Source organism: Scomber japonicus, chromosome 23 (assembly GCF_027409825.1).
Source record: "Scomber japonicus isolate fScoJap1 chromosome 23, fScoJap1.pri, whole genome shotgun sequence".
Lineage (NCBI taxonomy): Eukaryota > Metazoa > Chordata > Actinopteri > Scombriformes > Scombridae > Scomber > Scomber japonicus.
In genome coordinates, this window is record NC_070600.1 from 8,180,260 (window position 1) to 8,203,470 (window position 23,211).

General features: G+C 38.4%; 4 protein-coding genes across 4 annotated transcripts in view; 1 reads left to right on the forward strand and 3 right to left on the reverse strand.

Moving 5' to 3' along the window:
- Positions 1–380: 380 nt before the first annotated feature.
- On the reverse strand, positions 381–5,181 carry LOC128385338 (plexin-C1-like). The gene is made up of 10 exons (XM_053344198.1): positions 5,114–5,181; positions 4,744–4,819; positions 3,857–3,898; positions 3,607–3,740; positions 2,693–2,872; positions 2,379–2,487; positions 1,775–1,957; positions 1,527–1,694; positions 1,193–1,292; positions 381–1,043 (listed from the first exon to the last, which is right to left on the reverse strand). The coding sequence occupies exons 3-10, from the start codon at positions 3,881–3,883 to the stop codon at positions 985–987; spliced, it is 960 nt and encodes a 319-aa protein (XP_053200173.1). The 5' UTR covers positions 3,884–3,898; positions 4,744–4,819; positions 5,114–5,181; the 3' UTR covers positions 381–984.
- Positions 5,182–5,552: 371 nt separating this feature from the next.
- LOC128353529 (plexin-C1-like) lies at positions 5,553–8,464 on the reverse strand. Its single transcript, XM_053314224.1, has 5 exons — positions 8,445–8,464; positions 6,195–6,378; positions 5,990–6,087; positions 5,810–5,915; positions 5,553–5,726 (listed from the first exon to the last, which is right to left on the reverse strand). Exons 1-5 carry the CDS (start codon positions 8,462–8,464, stop codon positions 5,553–5,555), a joined length of 582 nt encoding a protein of 193 aa, XP_053170199.1.
- Positions 8,465–12,784: 4,320 nt separating this feature from the next.
- Positions 12,785–20,345, reverse strand: LOC128353530 (plexin-C1-like). Its single transcript, XM_053314225.1, has 13 exons — positions 19,255–20,345; positions 18,583–18,705; positions 17,358–17,492; positions 17,153–17,250; positions 16,973–17,078; positions 16,727–16,889; positions 16,263–16,365; positions 15,900–15,975; positions 14,928–14,969; positions 14,678–14,811; positions 13,778–13,957; positions 13,464–13,572; positions 12,785–13,000 (listed from the first exon to the last, which is right to left on the reverse strand). Exons 1-13 carry the CDS (start codon positions 20,263–20,265, stop codon positions 12,785–12,787), a joined length of 2,496 nt encoding a protein of 831 aa, XP_053170200.1. The 5' UTR covers positions 20,266–20,345.
- Positions 20,346–21,826: 1,481 nt separating this feature from the next.
- The window catches only part of rerg (RAS-like, estrogen-regulated, growth inhibitor), a 39,211-nt gene continuing 37,826 nt past the window's right edge, over positions 21,827–23,211 (forward strand). The window contains exon 1 of the mRNA XM_053314015.1: positions 21,827–21,900. The gene's annotated coding sequence lies outside the window, so the exon portion shown is untranslated. The remainder of the gene's footprint in view (positions 21,901–23,211) is intronic.

A 23,211-nucleotide genomic window follows, 5' to 3' on the forward strand; every position in this document is an offset into this window, starting at 1 on the left:
ATGAATGACATTTATTGATCAATTTACATGAATATCATTACAATTTTCAACTAATCAGTCTTTCCACTGTTTTAGGAAGGCAGTGTTGATGGAAAGTTTTTTGCAGGAAGTCTTGTTCATTGTGTCTAACGTCCGTGTTCATGGTTCAGCTCAACTGAGGCAGTTCTACACCACGGTGTCTTCGGCAAGATTGGCATTGCTGCTGGATGAAGCTGTTGGACTCAACTCAATACTTTCTACAGGTGAACATGAACCTCACCAAGTGTAGCCATAAAAGAACAAGACACCACAGAGGTTTGTCACCTCCAGTATAACAGCTGCACAAACTTCTTGATGATGGCTAAGTTGTGGTTTTATTTGTTGAGCTATTTTTAGGCCAATTGCAGCCACTGCCAGGAGGTTACCAGAAAAACGGCATAGACTCCTGGAAAGAGACTCCAAGCAAAACTATTATTTACATGGCTTCTGTTTGCAATGTCTCCACTTTCAATCTAGTCAGAGACGTTTGCTGCATGTTGACCCCCACCCCCCATTTCCTCTAAATTTTCTGATATGCTCTGTTTAATTAAGGTAAACTAAGCTGTGGTTTTAGTATTTCCTTTGCTATTCATAGCCTAGACCAATTGCAGCAACTACCAGGAGGGTGCTCGACCTCAAGTCAACCTGCCCCCACAGTTTCCTGTAAGCTCTCTGATATGCTCGGTTTAATAAAACGCAAAAAAGTCTCTGTACATAACACAAATTTCAATTCTTTAGGTGACCTCCTATTTATACCTACACCTGAGTTAAAGAGTTAAATATAGAAAGTAGTTGTAAAAGCCCATCACTATACCACACTCACTGTATAGTTCATGTTGTTTCCCTCTACATACACATTTTAAGACCAATGAGTACTGATGGAGAAATAAGTATCAGCAAAGAATAAAAATTAACATAATAAATGATATGTCCATCTTAATGTTGAAGTTGCGAAATGTTGGATGCTCAGAACTTGTTCATCTCAGCAGCAAGTTTCTTTTGCCACCAGCAAATAATCACCAACGCTGAAAGACAAACACAAACCGATTCAAACCAAGCAGACAACCAATTTCATCCATTAAACAGCAATGAAATTAAAGTGTGTTTGACCTTAATGGGGTTTTAAAGACATGGTGATTCAAACCTATCAGTCAAACCTTTGTAGTGTACTTACCAATAGTTACAAAGGGTATCATCAGGATACGCAGAGTCAGAAGCACCTGATGTAATAAAGATGGAGGCCCTAGTCCTACAGTCTTGTCTCCATACTTAATCTGGAAAACAGTCATAGCACTGCATTTAAAAAAAATGATTTTTTATAGCAGGAGGTCTCATCAAAGCAGTGAATCAGAAAGTGTTAGCATATGATTACTACTTTAAAGGAAACAGTTTGAAAGCCATCGGGTGGAAATCATTGAACTTCTAAGGACTTTTTGTTTCCTCTCTCAGTACCTATAATCACATGACAGTCTGGGTCAAACTTGGTGCAGTTTGTTTGAAAGACTTACCAATAAGTGCTGAAACTCAGTGTCGGATGTACTTTGAATTTCACAGATAAAGACATCAATCTCGTTATGGATACTTTTGGCTTCCATGTTGCAGAGGTAATGCTTTTCGTCCTGGACGCCCCATACTGTCAATTCTGCTGGGGTTATCTCCAGTTTGTCTGCCATTTTCTAAAAACAGACAGAGGCAATTGCTAACTAGTGATGAATTAATGTCATGTTTGTGCATGTTTGTTGGAGATATGTTGTACCTTTATGTTGATCATATGCACACCATTCCGCATCCTTGTGGATGTGAAGCTGATAAATTCAGGGTCTGGATGGTAAGCGATACTTATGGAGCAGGTCAAGGTTTCATTGGCAGTTTTCAGAAACACATTGCTGGTAAAAGTTCCTTTAGTATTTTCAGCTGCAGGTGTGTCATAGATTAGATTCTGCAATAAATTTAAGTCATGATGACATGATGTATCGTAAAACTAAAGCAATGTAATGAGACTTTGCATTATATGATATTGTAAGATTTTCATTGGTGCATGTCTTCAGCAATACTCATTCAATGTATTTACACTCTGCTCCTAATTTAATCTTTTCTTCGTAGTTGATGATGTAATGCAAAATGTCCAAAACTTTCATCTTAAAAATATGCTTCCAAAGCAGTATGTGGTATTAAACCACATTTGCTGTTGCCAGTAACGACAGATCACCAAATCAACCTTGACAGAAATCTTAAAGACTTTGGTGATGACATGATATAAAGCTGCTTAACAAAGATATAAATGATCACTCAATGTAATGTAACATACTTGGAAATGACATACTGATGATGCATTGGTGTGTGTATGTGTACAGACTCACCTGAGAGTTGCTGTTTCTGGGAAGCCTGACATCCTGCATGGTGTGGCTGTGTATGACCCCTTCCACAAATTCCAGGTGGGATCCCATGAGTGTGATCTTCCTATTTCCACTACACAACATAGAACAAAGGAATTTTCATTCTGACACACACTTCAGTCAAAAAGGTACTTGTAAGTTTGTAGCTACTGTTTGAGCTATACTTTGTTGGGCTATCTAGGTGAGTTCAGATATCACAGTGTTGTTGTTGGCACTTATCTTTGTATTGTGTTGTGTTGGGAATATAATTATAAAAATACAAACAAATCCACTCATACCTCATCCAGCTGCTGCTTGGTGTAACAGCGGTACAAGATGGAGATGACCTGTAGGTGATTTCAGTGTTGCCATGGCAACTACCATCTGGGAGGACAACACATACTTTGACCACGCCTTTACGGTCAACACTGGGAATGTGGAACGTCAGATTCACACCTGTGTTGTTCCACACAGGAGATCTGACCAGAGCCCACAAGATGACACAGAGAGAGAAATAAGCCTCCAAGTCGTGGTGAGGACAAATGTGCTACATATGCAGTACATATGACACAAATACTACTTAAAATGTTGTTAATATAGCAAACAACAAAACATTAATGTACAGTCAGGATAAAAAAGACTGAGAAGCAAAAACAAGTCTTTAGTAATCTTCAATAATCACTGGAAATATCCAGAGTTGTTGAACTCCTGAAGCAGAAGCACACTGTGATTTAGTTTTGAGTTGACAGAGAGAATGTCTGAGCAATGATGCTGACAGTAAAAGGTCTGTTTTTAGCTTAAAGGGAAATGCAACACATTTGACTATGACAATGTGCCAAAGATAAACTTAAAAAATCAGCCTATATTCTATTGACAATTAATAACTGCCTCACTTAAGATGGTAAACTAAACTAACACCAATTTGAAGTTATAGTCTTCAGTTACTAACATGTGTTAAACACAGTGTAAGTGAATATGTTTTGTGTACACTATCTGTGGAGCAGAGCCATGTTTTATATCACAAATCCAGCTTCTGCACATTCAGAAGCTGGCCAAGACAGTCACTGATAAGTGCTGACTGAACTGTCAGGCAGAATATATTTATTCTTAATAATAGTGGCACTTCCCTTTTATAATTGCCATTTTAAACTGTGATTTATCAAAAACACAAACTTTAGACAAATAAATAAATTCATGCTCTAAAGTGGCTCACTCTCGTGGAGTGCAGTCCATGTCCACTTGGATCCTCACTCTGATCACGTCACTGAGGTTGTGACCTGTCAACAGTGCGTGGTTTTTGCCGTAAATAGACACAATGCTGGGAGTGATGGAGGAGATCTCTGGCTTCTGACAGTAAAACAAGCACAATGTTTGTAATGTGTTACTTTATCTCCTCGTGTCTTCAACCTCAGAAAATGTTAATGAAGGTGATATTCAAAGAGTTCAGAGAAGTTCAGACTCACAGAAATGTTCTTTCCTGATTCCTTCATTTGGCAAACACTGTACTGTAGAAGGAAGTAAGAGGAAGAAATTCAGCAGTTTTAACATTCACTGAAGGTACTATCTGAACTTTGGTAATTCAGCTAACTTTAGCTTAGCACAAACACTAGAAACGGTGGAAACAGCTTCTATAATGTCTTTACATGTTGTATGTTTACGATTAATGTGTGCAGAAGTAGTTAAAATGAAAGATTGTGGTTAAATGAGCAGTTAGCTTTGCTAATTACTTATTAGTGACATCTGGGTGCAGTGAGGTGATGTTTTTTTTGGCATAGACACCTTTATTAGCAGTACAGAGACAGGAAATCACATGAGAGAGCAGGGTGTGACATGCAGCAAAGGTCTTCGGCTGGGATTTGAACCAGTGTCCTCTGTGTATGTGGCATGCACCCTAACCACTTGAGCACCTGCGTGCCCTGTGAGGTCAAGTTGCCATTCTGTTACCTCTTTGTTCTAGGCTAGGCCATTAGGCTACGCTAGGCTTACAGAATAAGTTAATCAGTTTATTGGTGATATTTGCTGTTTGTTTCCAGTACAGGAAGCTAACAATAACTGCTTGTTGAACCTTTATTGCAGTCAGATGCTGTGCTGACAGTCTGTTGAACAATATCTGTTGACATTCAGTGGATGAATAATGAATACTCATGTACTCAACTTTGCTAACAGCAGATTATCAAAGTGAAATTATGTTGCATCTGCTAATCTCTGGTTATCACGTATAATCTTCAAAATGATGGTGGTGAGACACTGATGCTCAAATGTAGCTCCCTGAAATATAGCATACAAATACAACGTATGTAATGTTAAATGTAAAAACCTTTGTATAGATGATAAATACATGTATTCTTACATTCTTTAGTTCTGCAGTCGCCCAGGAACAGACATTTTGGCTCCAGTCACATCCAGCATCAAGACACTGCTTACACCTGAATATAGAAAACAAATGTTATCACCTACAATGAGCTCAACATTAATGTAACACTCTAATATCAACCATAATGACATGATACAACACAAGACCACTAGACAGTAATATACTGTTACTGATGATAAAACACAACCTCTGCCAACAATGTTAAATGTTGCTGAAAGTTTTCAGAAAAAATATATTAATACATGTATTTCAGTTTTATAGCTGTGTCTTCTCTTAGTAATGTTATGAGGTATTATCTGTCCCCATTAAGTGTCTTTGAGTTTTTTGTAAATGATGGTGAGCTTACAAGTCAGAGGTAGGTGGTCCTCTGATGTCCGAGCACAGCTTCAGTTGTTCCAACCAATGAAACTTCCCCAGACATCCAGGCCTGTTATTTCAGAACATTACAACAAATGTCATAGATATAAAAACACAAGTCATAACTTTCTACATTCATGTTTTATGTGCATAAAACAACATTGTGAAACAACACAAACTTATGAAGTGGCAGAGATGTTTTCTCTTTTCAAGTCATCTCTAAATTTCTGCTTTTTGTGGAGAATTTAATTAATGTATTGAATGTATTGCTCTCAATAACACATTCAAACAAATCTATATCAGTTTTATATTACTATAAAATAAGTACATATATAATAAATATACTGCAATAGCAGATTTTATCCATGTTGTGCACTTTTTCTAGCAACAGAATTAAATTAAATTACATATATATATTTATTTAAATGTCACTGACCTTCAATGGGAAGTGTGTTATTTGAGAGGATGCAGGGGCATTGTGGGAACTGTGGGGGAGCGCTTTCTCTTCTACAAAACTCATTGACACTTGAAGAGATTTCACAGACGAAATTAGACAGCGCGTTCTGACCCACAGTCAGGTGTGTCTGGATCTTTAGTGTGATCTGAGAAAAGATGTGAGTGTTTAAAAGAGGAAACAATGACAGTAACAACTGATTACAGATAAAAGCTTGAACATGCTCTGTACCTGGTCAGTGGTGTCTTTTGTTATAGTGTAGGAAACCATTTTCTCCTGGTAATCTTCAGGAATGGATAACCAGTCTGAATCTGGGCATTCATCTTCAAATGTGCATCTAACAAGAGAAAATGATATTATTACAGAGTTTGTAACTGTTTGAAGATATCATCTGCAGATTTCATGTCTAACCTGTTGGAGCCACACCAGACACAGTATGGATCCTGAGCAGACCAACAGTCCTGCAGAGTTTTATATGTGCTGCACTTTGACACAGGTACACGCTTCATCTACAACAAAGCACAAACATTCAGCAGCATTGTGACAGTATGGCTTAACAAGGTGCAGATTCAAATGTTTCCAGTGTTCACCACAGTGCACAAGTACATACACTTACCTGGTTTTGAAATGCCACATACGCATGTTGATGATCCACTTCATCCAGATGTATTTTGGGAAACACTTTGTGGTCATCATTGGCCCTGTAGAGCACCTTGGGGCAGGTGGTGTGATAGTTGTTGTCCACAGCAAGCTGACAACAAGAATTGTAGCTTTGGTTATGTTTCTGAGAGGCTGAGCTTCTATGATGGTAAATATCACAGGTTGAATAAATCAAAAACAGCTATTTTAAATTGAAGATATGGCTAATATGACATTGGAAAGTCAGCTAGTGCTAACTAGGTAAGCCTAATTGTATCATAGCTGTCGTGTAATTTTTGAGTTTATTAGTTATTTGTGGCTTAATGTTATTGAGAAATGAATGTCACTTTTTGGTTGAGGTGTTACATTCTGTGTCTGAAAATGTTCAATTAACACTGTGACCTGTGTCAAAGACAACTTTATTATCCCAAAGAGGGAAATTGAGGTTGTCAAAATGAAGATACAGATATACAGAGACTAAAACTTGCAACTTTGCAACTTCTAAAAATATAATGTACATCTAACAAGATCTGTAGAGGAAGTATAAACAAGACAGCATCATTTCCTTCCACAAATCATCTAGATGTAGTGTTATATTTCATGACATGTGTATGGTTTGACACCTCTTTCTTTCACAAGGGTTGTGGAACAAACAGCTCCTGTGTGAAAGCAACCTAAGACATAAGATTAAACTTCAGCTTCAATTCACAAACTATGACAACCAGCAAGAATTTAGATTTAAACTTTAGAGTATCTAAATCTTAATTCTTTATTTTGAGAATCAAATGCACATCCCCTGCAAGGTTAAATGGTAAAATGTAGTTTTCTTCATCATGAGGAAGGCAGTTCTGGCCAGGCTGTATTCAGGCCTGGACTGGGACAAAAATTCAGCCCTGGACTTTTTGGTCCAGACCGGCCCACTACAATCCATGCTCAGATACTGTGCCAACTCACGTTGAAGTACATTTAAACACACAAGCCCCTAATAACAGTAGTATACTGAACAATATCCCTTATATTCTGGAATAGGCTTGACTTAGTTTTAACTGTATAATGTGAAACTGTTGAACGAGCAATAAACCATAAACACTGACTGAAAAAAATATGTAAAGCATCATAGGCTACATATGTGTTATGGTGTTAGATCAATGTCCTTCATCAATTCATTGGACTATAGGCACAAAGAAAGGTGCATGTTGACACTTAAAACACTTAAACTCTGGTGACCTGATTTGGGGGAAGTCATTATAGGTAGAAATGATCAAAAATTGTGAAAATAGCAGATCTACATGCTCAAACCACATCACATTGCAACATGTGAGTTTAGTGGTAAGCAACTAATTAATGAATCAGGATAGTATATGAATATGGTTATTGTTTTCCAATACTTTAGATAACTAGATTTAGGCCTACAGTAGTTGTAACACACCACACTATGCAGAGTTTGCTATTTATTATGTCAAGTAAAGTTCATAGACAATTAAGTAACCGTTCTCAACATTTAATGAGTGTTTATCCACACCATGCTGCAGGCACACACCTGCTTAAAACTCTATCACCACTTCCACATGGTGGAGAGTCTTCCTCAACCTCCTGCTCCTGCACCACCATGGCAGCGGGAGCCTCACTTGACTCACTGTCCGACACCTGCTGCTGAGAGGGACCCACTCCTGAAGCCGCTCCGGCCACGCTGGCCCCCGCAGCAGGGACGTGCACATGATTATAGAGGGGCAGGGGCTCAAAGTCAGAAAAGAGCACCAATTTTATTTTTTTTTTTCGGTCCTTTACACCAGTGTTTCTCAACCGGTGGGGCGCGCCCCCCTGGGGGGGCGCGAACACTCTCCGGGGGGGGGGCGCGAGCGGGCGCGAGTAGGCAACAGGATGGAGGGAAAAATCATAAAAATAAAAAAAAAATCATTAAAAACAAATCGCGAAAATCCCCATGTCGAAAATGCAAGCGGTTGGACTACTACACATTGTGTAATGGAAGCCTTGCAGACTTTATCACTGATGCAGGCACGTCACACGATTTCACCTCTTTATTTCAGTCAGCGTCTGAGCACCTGTCTGCAATGAGACAACAATTTGCGACGTATTTCAAAGAGGATTATCGCTCTTTCGCGTGGGTTCGAGATCCATTTGTGTGCACAGCAAACGAGCTGTCAATTGACATGCAGGAACAGCTTATTGAGCTGAAGAGTGACAGTAGGCTGAAGGAACGTTTCACCTCCTGCCCTCTTTCGTCATTCTGGGCAGCATTGATGCAGGAATACCCTCAACTCTGTGACGTCGCATTGAAGATTCTCCTCCCTTTCGCGTCGACGTATTTGTGTGAGGCAGGCTTCTCGAAAATGACTGCACTCAAAACGAAATACCGGAATCGTGCACAAATTGAGGATGATTGAGGCTATGTTTATCAGACATTGCACCAGGCTCAGGTCTCACATTAACATCGCCTACCTCCCGGTTATAACAATAGCCTAGTAATGATAATAGGCCTATGATAATAATAATAATAATAATAATAGTAATACTACTACTACTACTACTACTACTAATAATAATGATAATAATAACAGCAAAGCATGTAACTATAATTATATAGCTAGCCTAGTAATGATAATAGGGATATCACTACTCATAATAATAATAACAATAATAATAATAATAATAATAATGCCTGCAAGCTCACATTAGAAGTCTGGTGCTACTGCCAGTTATAACAATAGCCTAGTAATGATGATAGGTCTACCTGATGATTATAATAATAATAATAATAATTATAATAATAATAATAATAATTAATAATAATAATAGTGTGGGCCTAAAAATAACAAATCTATTATTTTATATATCTATCTATCTATCTATCTATCTATCTATCTATGCAAGGTGGTGTAGTGGGGTTGGGGCCGCGAGGGAGGGTGACACCGGGAGGAGGGGGGGCCCCAACTGCAATGAACCAGCTTTGGGGGGGCCCAGCTTGCAAAAGGTTGAGAACCCCTGCTTTAGACAGACAAGCCAATGGGCCTCTAATGTGTCTGCAGGCTGCAGCGGAGCTCTGTGGGCCGGTGCATGTCTCTGCCCCTGGGCCGGGAGAGTAACCATGGCAAGGAGCAGCAAAAACTAAATAAACAAATTAAAAAAATTAAAAAAACGGCATCCACCGGCCCATTATTGACCGGCCCACCGGGAAAAGTCCCGGTACTCCCTATGGCCAATCCACCCCTGGTTTCAGATAATGCATCCTGTAGGTTGTTGTCATACATCAACTGCAGCAGAGACAGAGTGTTGTAGTACAGACATACTGTATGTTGATATCCGAGTGACATCTAGTGTCCGCTTTGTGAATTTCTCTTTTGAGGTTGATGCATTCAGCTGTCATGCCGTTGACCAGACAGGTGGATGCACATATTTGCTGAAATCATAAGTTTACTGTATTGACAGTGACTATCTGAGCATGGAGCATAGTATTTTAATGTTAACTTGGTATTTTCAAGTGATTCAATAGGACTTAAAATAACTGCAAAGAAGCAGCGTTTCACACATCTACTTCAGAGTTGTTTTTTACTGATTCGTATTGATATGTCCAACTCATTTCTTTAATAACAGTAGGGTTGATATACATGTGGGCTATTTTAGGATTTTCTCTGTTATATATTTTAAAAAATTATTATTTTTTCTTTATATGGCCTATTTTCACTGTAAACTTGACAAAGAGGTAAAGGGGGACGGACGGTCCAACCGAGTGTGAAGCCTACTGAGAGAGAAAATGTACAAAAAGAAAATACATTTATTGAAAATATAAAATATCACACCGTCACAATATATTTATTCATTCAAACATTTAGGTTATTGTGTTCATGTTAGCGAAATGTATTTCTGTGTAACAAAAATTGCAAAAGCTAACTGTAAAACAATGTAACATTTTGACATTTTAAATGGGTAAAATCCAGTAAATGTTTTACTTACTTCATTTTGAGAGTTGATATGTTTAAAGTGTGTATTTCCTTGTTAATGTAGCAAAGTCTTGGTGTTTTCTTGTCGTAGTTTAATGTTCCGTTTCCAGTTTTTGTTGAATTCATTTAGCTAACGAGAAGCAGGTGTCTACTAGCCTGTGTGAGACGCACTTTTTAATGAGTCACTTGTTTTTATTTCAGGTATGTTTTGCTGTTAATGTTCTTTTATTCCTCTTCTGTTCTTTTAATGTATTATCATTATTATTACTATTATTTATTTATTTTAATTTAACTTTTTTTTTTTTTTTATAGCTAGCCTAATATTTCAAATCCGTGTGTCCGTGCAGGGCAGCCTGTGTAAATCATGTTTTCCTGTGTTACAGACTTAATATCACTTTATTTAATTTTAAGTTATTGGATTTTAAGAGTCACACTTTCATGGCACTTAGTCTTGTCTCCTTCAAATATTTGCTTAAAGACCTGACCACACACATACAAACCTACACTCTCTTTCTCTCTATTTATTTGTTTATTTAACTTGATGGTTAGAATGACCTCCGGACCTTCCTTCTACATTTTAGCAATTTAAGTTCCAAATGAAGTGGTAGCACATGTTTGCAAACACAGACAATTGTATGATTTGAAATCTCTGTGTCACACTCTAGATATTCATTTTTTTCTCCATCTTAAAGATTTTTTTGTTTTGTAGAACCCATAATTGACCACTACATAGCAAGGGTTAGGGTTAGGATTGACAAGTTAGCCAGTCATTTGACTTTTTTCACTTGTTTAAATTTCCTTACTGTCTAGCACACGTGTTCCCTCCCAACGACATTCAAATATTGTTGGGAAATTAAAATCTGTCCGTCATCTTGCTCATGCTCATGAATGGCATTTATTGATCAATTTACATGAATATCATTACAATTTTCAACTAATCAGTCTTTCCACTGTTTTAGGAAGGCATTGTTGATGGAAAGTTTTTTGCAGGAAGTCTTGTTCATTGTGTCTAACGTCCGTGTTCATGGTTCAGCTCAACTGAGGCAGTTCTGCACCACCATCTTCGGCAAGATTGGCATTGCTGCTGGATGAAGCTGTTGACTCAACTCAGTACTTTCTAGTGAACGTGAACCTGACCAAGTGTAGCCATAAAAGAACAAGACACCATAGAGGTTTGTCACCTCCAGTATAACAGCTGCACAAACTTCTTGATGATGGCTAAGTTGTGGTTTTATTTGTTGGGCTATTTTTAGGCCGATTGCAGCAACTGCCAGGAGGTTACCAGAAAAACGGCATAGACTCCTGGAAAGAGACTCCAAGCAAAACTATTATTTACATGGCTTCTGTTTGCAATGTCTACACTTTCAGTCTAGTCAGAGACGTTTGCTGCATGTTGACCCCCACCCCCCATTTCCTGTAAACTTTCTGATATGCTCTGTTTAAGTAAGGTAAGCTAAGCTGTGGTTTTAGTATTTCCTTTGGTATTCATTGCCTAGGCCAGTTGCAGCAACTACCAGGAGGGTACTAGACCTCAACTGCCTGCCCCCACAGTTTCCTGTAAGCTCTCTGATATGCTCGGTTTAATAAGGCAAAAAAGTCTCTGTACATAACACAAATTTCAATTCTTTAGGTGACCTCCTATTTATACCTGAGTTAAAGAGTATATAGAAAGTAGTTGTAAAAGCCCATCACTATACCACACTCACTGTATAGTTAATGGTGTTTCCCTCTACATACACATTTTAAGACCAATGAATACTGATGGAGAAATAAGTATCAGCAAAGAATAAAAATTAACATAATAAATGATATGTCCATCTTAATGTTGAAGTTGCAAATGTTGGATGCTCAGAGCTTGTTCATCTCAGCAGCAAGTTTCTTTTGCCACCAGCAAATAATCACCAAAGCTGAAAGACAAACACAAACCGATTCAAACCAAGTAGACAACCAATTTCATCCATTAAACAGCAATGAAATTAAAGTGTGTTTGACCTTAATGGGGTTTTAAAGACATGGTGATTCAAACCTATCAGTCAAACCTTTGTAGTGTACTTACCAATAGTTACAAAGGGTATCATCAGGATACGCAGAGTCAGAAGCACCTGATGTAATAAAGATGGAGGCCCAAGTCCTACAGTCTTGTCTCCATACTTAATCTGGAAAACAGTCATGGCATTGCATTTAAAAAAATGTTTTTTATAGCTGGAAGTCTTATCAAAGCAGGGGATCAGAAAATGTTAACGTATGATTACTACTTTAAAGGAAACAGCATAGTTTGAAAGCCATTGGGTGGAAATCAATGTACTTCTAAGGACTTTTGTGTTCCCTCCCTCAGTACCTATAATCACATGACAGTCTGGGTCAAGCTTGGTGCAGTTTGTTTGAAAGACTTACCAATAAGTGCTGAAACTCAGTGTCGGATGTGCTTTGAATTTCACAGATAAAGACATCAGTCTCGTTACGGGTACTTTTGACTTCCATGTTGCAGAGGTAATGCTTTTCGTCCTTGACGCCCCATACTGTCAATTCTGCTGGGGTTATCTCCAGTTTGTCTGCCATTTTCTAAAACCCATGACAGAGGCAATTGCTAACTAGTGATGAATTAATGTCATGTTTGTGCATGTTTGTTGGAGATATGTTGTACCTTTACGGTGATCGTATGCACATCATTCCTCCTTGTGGATGTGAAGCTGATAAATTCAGGGTCTGGATGGTAAGCGATACTTGTGGAGCAGGTCAAGGTTTCATTGGCAATTTTCAGAAACACATTGCTGGTAAAAGTTCCTTTAGTATTTTCAGCTGCAGGTGTGTCATAGATTAGATTCTGCAATAAATTTAAGTCATGATGACATGATGTATCATAAAACTAAAGCAATGTACTTTGCATTATATGACATCGTAAGATTTTCATGAAATCTTTAATACCATTTGGGTGCATGTCTTCAGCAATACTCATTCAATGTATTTATATTCTGCTCTTAATTTAATCTTTTTTCAGCTTTATTCATAGTTGATGTAATGCAAAATGTCCAAAACATTCATCTTAAAAATGTGCTTCCAAAGCAGTATGTGGTAAACCACATTTGCTGTTGCCAGTAACGACAGATCACCAAATCAACCTTGACAAAAATCTTAAAGACTTAGATTGTAAGGTGTTGTCACAAATTTAGAGATGACATGATATAAAGCTGCTTAACAAAGATATAAATGAAGACTCAATGTAATGTAACATACTTGGAAATGACATCACTGATGATGCATTGGTGTGTGTATGTGTACAGACTCACCTGAGAGTTGCTGTTTCTGGGAAGCCTGACATCCTGCATGGTGTGGCTGTGTATGACCCCTTCCACAAATTCCAGGTGGGATCCCGAGAGTGTGATCTTCCTATTTCCACTACACAACATAGAACAAAGGAATTTTCATTCTGACACACACTTCAGTCAAAAAGGTACTTGTAAGTTTGTAGCTACTGTTTGAGCTATACTTTGTTGGGCTATCTAGGTGAGTTCAGATATCACAGTGATGTTGTTGGAACTTATCTTTGTATTGCGTTGTGTTGGGAATATAATCATAAAAAAACAAACAAATCCACTCATACCTCATCCAGCTGCTGCTTGGTGTAACAGCGGTACAAGATGGTGATGACCTGTAGGTGATTTCAGTGTTGCCTTGGCAACTACCATCTGGGAGGACAACACATACTTTGACCATGCCTTTACGGTCAGCACTGGGAATGTGGAACGTCAGATTCACACCTGTGTTGTTCCACACAGGAGATCTGACCAGAGCCCACAGGATGACACAGAAAGAGAAATCAGCCTCAATATACAGTACATGACACAAATACTACTATGTTAATATAGCAAACAACAAAACATTAATATACAGTCAGGATAAAAAAGATGGTAAAATCGACTGAGAAGCAAGCCTATGATGTCTTTAAGTTGTTCAATAATAACTGGAAATATCCAGAGTTGTTGAACTCCTGAAGCAGAAGCACACTGTACTTTAGTTTTGAGTTGACAGAGAGAATGTCTGAGCAATGATGCTGACAGTAAAAGGTCTGTTTTTAGCTTAAAGGGAAATGCAACACATTTGACTGTGACAATGTGCTAAAGATAAAAACTGTGAACTGATAAAATCAGCCTATGTTCTATTGACAATTAATGGCTGCCTCACTTAAGATGTTAAACTAAACTAACACCAATTTGAAGTTATAGTCTTCAGTTACTAACGTGTTAAACACAGTGTAAGTGAATATGTTTTGTGTACACTGTCTGTGGAGCAGAGCCATGTTTTATATCACAAATCCAGCTTCTGCACATTCATAAATATTTCCAAGACAGTCACTGATAAGTGCTGACTGAACTGTCAGGCAGAATATATTTATTCTTAATAATAGTGGTACTTCCCTTTTATAATTGCCATTTTAAACTGTGATTTATCAAAAACACAAACTTTAGACAAATAAATAAATTCATGCTCTAAAGTGACTCACTCTCGTGGAGTGCAGTCCATGTCCGCTTGGATCCTCACTCTGATCACGTCACTGAGGTTGTGACCTGTCAACAGTGCATGGTTTTTGCCGTAAAAACTCACAACGCTGGGAGTGATGGAGGAGATCTCTGGCTTCTGACAGTAAAACAAGCACAATGTTTGTAATGTGTAACTTTATCTCCTCGTGTCTTCAACCTCAGAAAATGTTAATGAAGGTGAGATTCAAAGAGTTCAGAGAAATTCAGACTCACAGAAATGTTCATTCCTGATTCCTCCATTTGGCAAACACTGTACTGCAGAAGGAAGTAAGAGGAAGAAATTCAGCAGTTTTAACATTCACTGAAGGTACTATCTGAACTTAAGTAAATCAGCTAACATTAGCTTAGCACAAACACTAGAAATGGTGGAAACAGCTTGTCTACCTTTGTCAAACTCCTATGATGTCTTTACATGTTGTATGTTTACGATTAATGTGTGCAGAAGTAGTTAAAATGAAAGATTGTGGTTAAATGAGCAGTTAGCTTTGCTAATTACTAATTAGTGACATCTGGGTGCAGTGAGGGAATGTTTTTTTTTGGCATAGACACCTTTATTAGCAGTACAGAGACAGGAAATTACATGAGAGAGGAGGGTGTGACATGCAGCAAAGGTCTTCGGCTGGGATTTGAACCAGTGTCCTCTGTGTATGTGGCATGCACCCTAACCACTTGACCACCTGCGTGCCCTGTGAGGTCAAGTTGCCATCCTGTTACCTCTTACTACACTAGGCTTACAGAATAAGTTAATCAGTTTATTGGTGATATTTGCTGTTTGTTTCCAGTACAGGAAGCTAACAATAACTGCTTGTTGAATCTTTAGCAGTCAGATGCTGTGCTGACAGTCTGTTGAACAATATCTGTTGACATTCAGTGGATGAATAATGAATACTCATGTACTCAACTTTGCTAACAGCAGATTATCAAAGTGAAATTATGTTGCATCTGCTAATCTCTGGTAAATATCTGCATATTAAGGAACTGCTTTCAGATCGCTATCACTAATTTACAGATGCCTCAAAATTAATGTGGTGATACACTAATGCTCAAATATAGCTACTAGAAATAGTATAGTATAGTATACTATAGTATAGTATAGTATAGTATAGTATAGTAGTATACATATACAACGTATGTAATGTTAAATGTAAAAACCTTTATATAGATGATAAATACATGTATTCTTACATTCTTTAGTTCTGTAGTCGCCCAGGAACAGACATTTTGGCTCCAGTCACATCCAGCATCAAGACACTGCTTACACCTGAATATAGAAAACAAATGTTATCACCTACAATGAGCTCAACATTAATGTAACACTCTAATATCAACCATAATGACATGATACAACACAAGACCACTAGACAGTAATATACTGTTACTGATGATAAAACACAACCTCTGCCAACTATGTTGCTGAAAGTTTTCAAAAAAAATATATTAATACATGTATTTCAGTTTTATAGCTGTGTCTTCTCTTAATAATGTTATGAGGTATTATCTGTCCCCATTAAGTCTCTCTGAGTTTTTTGAAAATGATGGTGAGCTTACAAGTCAGAGGTAGATGGTCCTCTGATGTCCAAGCACTTCATTAGCTTCAATTTTTCCAACCAATCAATCTTCCCCAGTCTAATCCTTACTGTGACATCCAGGCCTGTTATTTCAGAACATTACAACAAATGTCATAGATATAAAATCACAAGTCATAACTTTCTACATTCATGTTTTATGTGCATAAAACAACATTGTGAAACAACACAAACTTATGAAGTGGCTGAGATTTTTTCTCTTTTCAAGTCATCTCTAAATTTCTGTTTTTTGTGGAGAATTTAATTAATGTATTGAATGTATTGCTCTCAATAACACATTCAAACAAATCTATATCAGTTTTATATTACTATAAAATAAGTACATATATAATAAATATACTGCAATAGCAGATTATATCCATGTTGTGCACTTTTTCTAGCAACAGAATTAAATTATATATATATATATAATTAAATGTCAATGACCTTCAATGGGAAGTGTGTTATTTGAGAGGATGCAGGTGCATTGTGGGAACTGTGGGGGAGCGCTTTCCCATCTACAAAACTCATTGACACTTGAAGAGATTTCACAGGTGAAATTAGACACGTTTTGACCCACAGTCAGGTGTGTCTGGATCTTTAGTGTGATCTGAGAAAAGATGTGAGTGTTTAAAAGAGGAAACAATGACAGTAACAACTGATTACAGATAAAAGCTTGAACATGCTCTGTACCTGGTCAGTGGTGTCTTTTGTTACAGTGTAGGAAACCATTTTCTCCTGGTAATCTTCAGGAATGGATAACCAGTCTGAATCTGGGCATTCATCTTCAAATGTGCATCTAACAAGAGAAAATGATATTATTACAGAGTTTGTAACTGTTTGAAGATATCATCTGCAGATTTCATGTCTAACCTGTTGGAGCCACACCAGACACAGTATGGATCCTGAGCAGACCAACAGTCCTGCAGAGTTTTATATGTGCTGCACTTTGACACAGGTACACGCTTCATCTACAACAAAGCACAAACATTCAGCAGCATTGTGACGGTATGGCTTAACAAGGTGCAGATTAAAATGTTTCCAGTGTTCACCACAGTGCACAAGTACATACACTTACCTGGTTTTGAAATGCCACATACAGATGTTTATGATCCACTTTATCCAGATGTATTTTGGGAAACACTTTGTGGTCATCATTGGCCCTGTAGAGCACCTTGGGGCAGGTGGTGTGATAGTTGTTGTCCACAGCAAGCTGACAACAAGAATTGTAGCTTTGGTTATGTTTCTGAGAGGCTGAGCTTCTATGATGGTAAATATCACAGGTTGAATAAATCAAAAACAGCTATTTTAAATGGAAGATATGGCTAATATGACATTGGAAGGTCAGCTAGTGCTAACTAGGTAAGCCTAATTGTATCGTAGCTGTCGTGTAATTTTTGAGTTTATTAGTTATTTGTCACTTTTTGGTTGAGGTGTAACATTCTGTGTCTGAAAATTAACACTTCGATCTGTGACCAAAACATTCAACTTTACAACTTACAAATACAATGTATATCTAACAAGATCTGTACATGATGTGGACAATACAGCAACATTTCCTGCCACAAACTAATCAACTAAAATCCTGTCCTGACACTACATTTCTTACAATGTTGTGTATGGTTTGACACTTCTTTCACACATTTTGTCGAACAAACAGCTCTTGTGTGAAAACAAACCTAAGACATAAGATCAAGTTTAACTTCAGCTTCAATTCACAAACTATGAAAACCAGCAAGAATTTAGATTTAAACTTAGATTTATTGTATCTAAATCTTAATTCTTTATTTTGAGAATCAAATGCACATCCCCTGCAGGGTTAAATGGTAAAATGTAGTTTTCTTCATCATGAGGAAAGCAGCTCTGGCCAGGCTGTATTACTGTCAGTTACAATGGTGATACCTTCTCACATTTGCAAAGTAAACATACAAGCTTCTTCCCACACCACTGTTATATAATTCAATTCTGTATTGTCCATCCATATGCTGAGTGTGTTCCATCAGAAACTTCTCAGTTGTGGGTGATCTTGTAATTGTCTAAATGAATTTAAAAAAATCACCCTCAAACATTTAGTCTATTGTAACAACTCAAGTCCCTTATTTGCCCACTCCCTAAACCCTGCATCAACTTTTATTTTCAATCTGCTTTGCTTGCTTGATATTGTTGAGGTTTTTTTTAAAATAATCCCAGGCAGTTTATCTCCTAATTGTGCATTAAACATTCAGTCATTCCACAAAGTTGTGCTGCCTAGTAATACAATTTCAAATTGGGGGGGTTATGGCCTCCTTTTTTTATATACACACCTTAATGAGCTGTCCATCTCCCGTCCCAACAAAGAAAACCATCCAGCTCTTGTGTCTCACTGCCAGCACAGAGGTCATGTAGTTCTGCCTGAAGAGTGTCTTCTTTGGCTTCAGGGTCTGTGGCTGAGAAACACAAATGCTGGTATTAGTTATAAATCCAACAGGTGTTAGTGGATGTTTAATCTGTTGAGCTTTCAGGTTGGAAACAACAGGTGTTGATACAGTTAAAGCTTAAAATTACTGGACTCATCAACTGTTTTCAGCCAAAAAAACAATGCAAGTTTCTGTTGCCTTTTGATCATGTAATAGACTAAACAGTCAGCAAATCTTATTCAGATCCTTTATTGAAGAATAAGCACACATATAACAAAATGTAACAAATATCTGGTTTAATCACATTCATACTTCAGTAAAAGTAAACTTGTGCAGGAGAATGGCCTTGTGTCTTAAATGATTAGGCCTATATTGTATTATTTGGATTGTTGTATTAATAACAACAACAACAACAACAACAACAACACCAATAATAATGATAATAATAATAATATATTAACGTTTGTCTGTTTCCAGATTTATGTTTTGTTGACACTGGTCTAGACTAGTCCTCTAATGTTTAATTGATCTTTTAGAGATTCAATGCAAACAGGTGAAACAACTTTTTTGAAATACAACCTTAACGTTCATGCCGTCACATCGAGCAGCACTGCAGAAGTCTGGATCTTCATTTTGTTTTAGGGTGAGATCGGGACTGATGTCAAACATGACCAGCTCGGTGTTGGTTTGTCCTCCGTCTACACTGAACACGCCGCTCCAGAGCACCGGTGGCCCGCCCGGGACCACCGAGGAGGCCAGAAGTATGCTGCCTTTACCACCAAGATCAGAGATATAGAGAGACGCACCACGCAGTGACCTCATTGTCTGGACCCTGCTCGTTTTACCTTCCAGCCAAATGAGACGAACATTGTTGCCTTCTTTGTCTGAAGGCACGTTGGAGAAAAGATAGATGATTGAACTGATCTGAAATCCGTCCACAAAATCCACATTACCTTTACTTTTGAACAGAGGGGTAGACCCCTCATTAAAGGAAAATATGCCTCCTTGCTGTTGGTTATTTGTACTGTGAAGATACACTATCTCGGAACCAGAGGAGCATGTTGGCTTTGGGGATTCGTCTTGCTGTATGGCGGTTAGAATATAAGTCTCGTTGGTTCTTGATCTCTCCACATCCACCAGGAATGCGACGGACGCGTTGTTGGGGTTCACTGGTCCCACAAGAATGGGTTCACTGTACCGCACTTTAGAGATGTCTGCCAGGTCCAGCACCTCGCAGTAGCCGCATCCGTTGTCAGTCACACCGCAGCTGATCAATGTGTCATTATCATCAAACGGCAGTAACACATGGACACTGAAAGTTGCGTTCCACTCATCCTTCTCGGAAACCCGGTGAAACCTGGGGACATTCAGCTGTTTATCGTACTTCAAGAATCCTCTATGGGTCAGACTCTGGACCAGAGTCAGGTCATGGTTCAGCTGGTACAGTCTGTCGTCTGTGGCGACGTAAACGGAGTTGTTGGCCACGGCGAAGTGGCGGACGTCTCCATTAAAATAAATTCCTCCATCCTCCTCTAGGCACCGACCTGGTTTTCCCAATAAAATAAAAATCAGACCAGACAGCAGGATCATCTTCTTGCAGCGATGGCAGTAAAATGTTCATACTTTAACGGCCTGCATGGTGCTCTGCACTCCGCCACAGTGTCACTGGAGTCGTGCGTAAAAGCGCAGTGCGCGTCGGTTAAAGAGAGAAGTGCTGAAAGTGGGAGGGAGCGCGCCCAGCGAAACCGAAAATAATCAGACATTCTAATTCTGTGATATGTAATGATTTTGTAGCTTTGCTGTTGATTCAGCTGCATTTGTCCCTATTTTTCTTCTTTTTCAAACACAGTCTAGACACGAGACAGTGCATGCAGTGACTGTTTGCACTCGCGAACAAAATCATCGAACAATCACTGATTCTCAATAAGAAAGCATGTGCTGTGACCAATTCATAAATGAGAACAGTCCTTGTGTATTTTACAATGGTTTGTATTGTATAGCATGTTTGATGCCAATCCAATTTAAAAAAGTCAAGTCAAGTAAAGTTGACCTGTTTCAGACGATGATTCTGTTTCAATTGCAGATCTTGACATAAAGGGGCAACTTGTGCAATGTCTTAAGAAATTATCTCATAAGCATGCCATCTGACACCTGTTTTTCAGACCTGACATCTTTGGCTGCATGCAGGTTGGCACCGGCCAACAGACACCTATTAACACCTATTAACATATGACACTAATTCTTGTATACTACATTCCTGGTAGTTTATGAGGTATTAAACAAATTAATTCAGTGTAAGCAAATGCTATGTACGTGACAGTTGGAACACTTCCATTTGATCAATAGATGCAGCCATATAAAAACATAAACACGTGACTTGGTTTTGAATAGGCTATTTTAATGTGGGCATCTTGTTACGTCAAAGAAGAGCTGAAACATCCTGAAAATGAAATATATAACAAGATGTAAGCAGTAAGGATCAACGAGAATTCAAATCACATGTTGACTGAAAGAACTCACACAACAAACCTAAAGGGATTTTGGTATAAAAAACGCTTCAACGATTCGTCTAGGGAAAGATGCATCATGGGAAATGTAGGATTCAGTGTTTTAGGAGCCTGACTATTAGTTAGGATAGCACGGCATCTGCTTTTTCGATTTTGAGCATTCGTTTTAAATGATTTCTCTTATGAGCCCTCCAACTCATGGAAGTGAAACACTGAGCCCTGGAGACCACCTTGAACACCATTTACCAAAATGTAACCTCTTTACATTACAAATTCAGAGACTGCATTATTACTTTTACCCACCAGATGTCGCTGTCCTCTCAGTACGGAGATGCAGCGGCATGCAGCAGCCCGGTCAGAGACATCAGAGTATCGGGAACTCCAGCAGCTCCGCTCCGTATATTTCCACTGACCCTCCGCTTGAGGGATTCATTCATCCCAGTCAGAGCTGCTGCTCGGTCTCTCCGGACGGGATCTCTTCATCCATCCATCCATCCATCCACCCATTTACCCATCTGTCCATCCATCTGCCCATCCAGGTTTCTATCTCTCCGTCCATCCAGCGGTGCGCGGTGTCAGCGTTTACATCTGGGAAGGTCAGATGTATCATTTTTGATCAGCGGACCTGCCAACTTTATTTTTTATTTTTTTTTAAATTCTCCTCATCTTTAAGAGCGTTTCATCGCCGAGAGAGTATCACTGAATTCAGCGGTTGCTGGTGAGTCTTCCTGCCAGTGTTTTCATGTGAGGTGCGTCCCTTCAGGATACAGCACTGCAATACTGAGGTGTGGAAATGATCAAACCTTTGGTCAGGCAGGCTAAGAGGTTTGATATTTCACCAACAGAGCCAGACCTTTAAGGAAGGTCATGCTGACACTCTGGGACATTCCTCTCAGATAAAGCTGTCTCATTACATAAAATAATTGGTAATTTCTTGTTCTACTCAAGTGTGTCTTTGGCATTCATTTTAACTTAAACTGACCTTATCTTAGTTAATGTTCAATTATGTCACTAATGTATAGGCTAGCAATGGTGTCTCACTAATGTTCTTTCTCTTTCTGTCAGATATGACATTTAATCATTTAAAAGTTTGAGAAGTCTTTCCAGTCAGACATTTCATATATGAAATGGAAATAAACTGAAGATAAACACACAGTGTCAAGATCATGCAGCTTTCTGTAATGCAGTCCAAGGAGTGGGTCTCCACTTGAATCTTCACTAATGTGTAGTTTCATCTTACTTTGCTGCCTGATCTCCCTCCACCATCCCCTCTTGGGTTTGAGGACGTAATTTGCATTCATGAGCTGCGCTGTATGTTGCATAATAGCCCAAATCTCAATGGAGTTTAGGGTCAGGCAGCACATCCTACACGCATCTTTGCCAAACTAGGGTCTAGGGGACACTTAGGGGTCCTGAAAAAGGATGTGGGTTTGATTTCAGCAATAGTTAAGATTTGTTTATTATTAATGTTGTTGCATTGACTTGAAATCAGCAGCAAGAGGGAATGAAGGCAAGATAAGATTACAGAAACTTGAATATTCTCAAAAACAACAAGTTACAGCAGCCCTGAGATAACATCTATATATCAAGATGAAGTTAACGCACTATGAAGCATTCCTGTGATGTGCAGTGTTCATGACTCATAGCGTACTCAAGTACCGTACTTACACTACTATAATTCTCTATTATATGTACTTGAGTTTTTCCATGTGATGCTACTTACATGCACTTCATTTCCACTACTTTTTAGATGGAAATATTATATTTTTTTCTTCACTTCATTTATCTGACTGCACTAGTTACTTTGCAGATTAGGATTTCACATACAAATACATGATCAGATTAAAAAAAAATTACACTTTTAGAGATTAACTACACAACAGTAAGTAGGTAAAATGATCTCTATGACCAGTGACAACATTAAAAAGCTGTTTATGCATGAATACATATAATGAATGGTTTTATTTTCAATGCTTTAAAGGCACACTATGGAATTTTTCACGACTAGCGCTGTTATGTAGCAATGTTT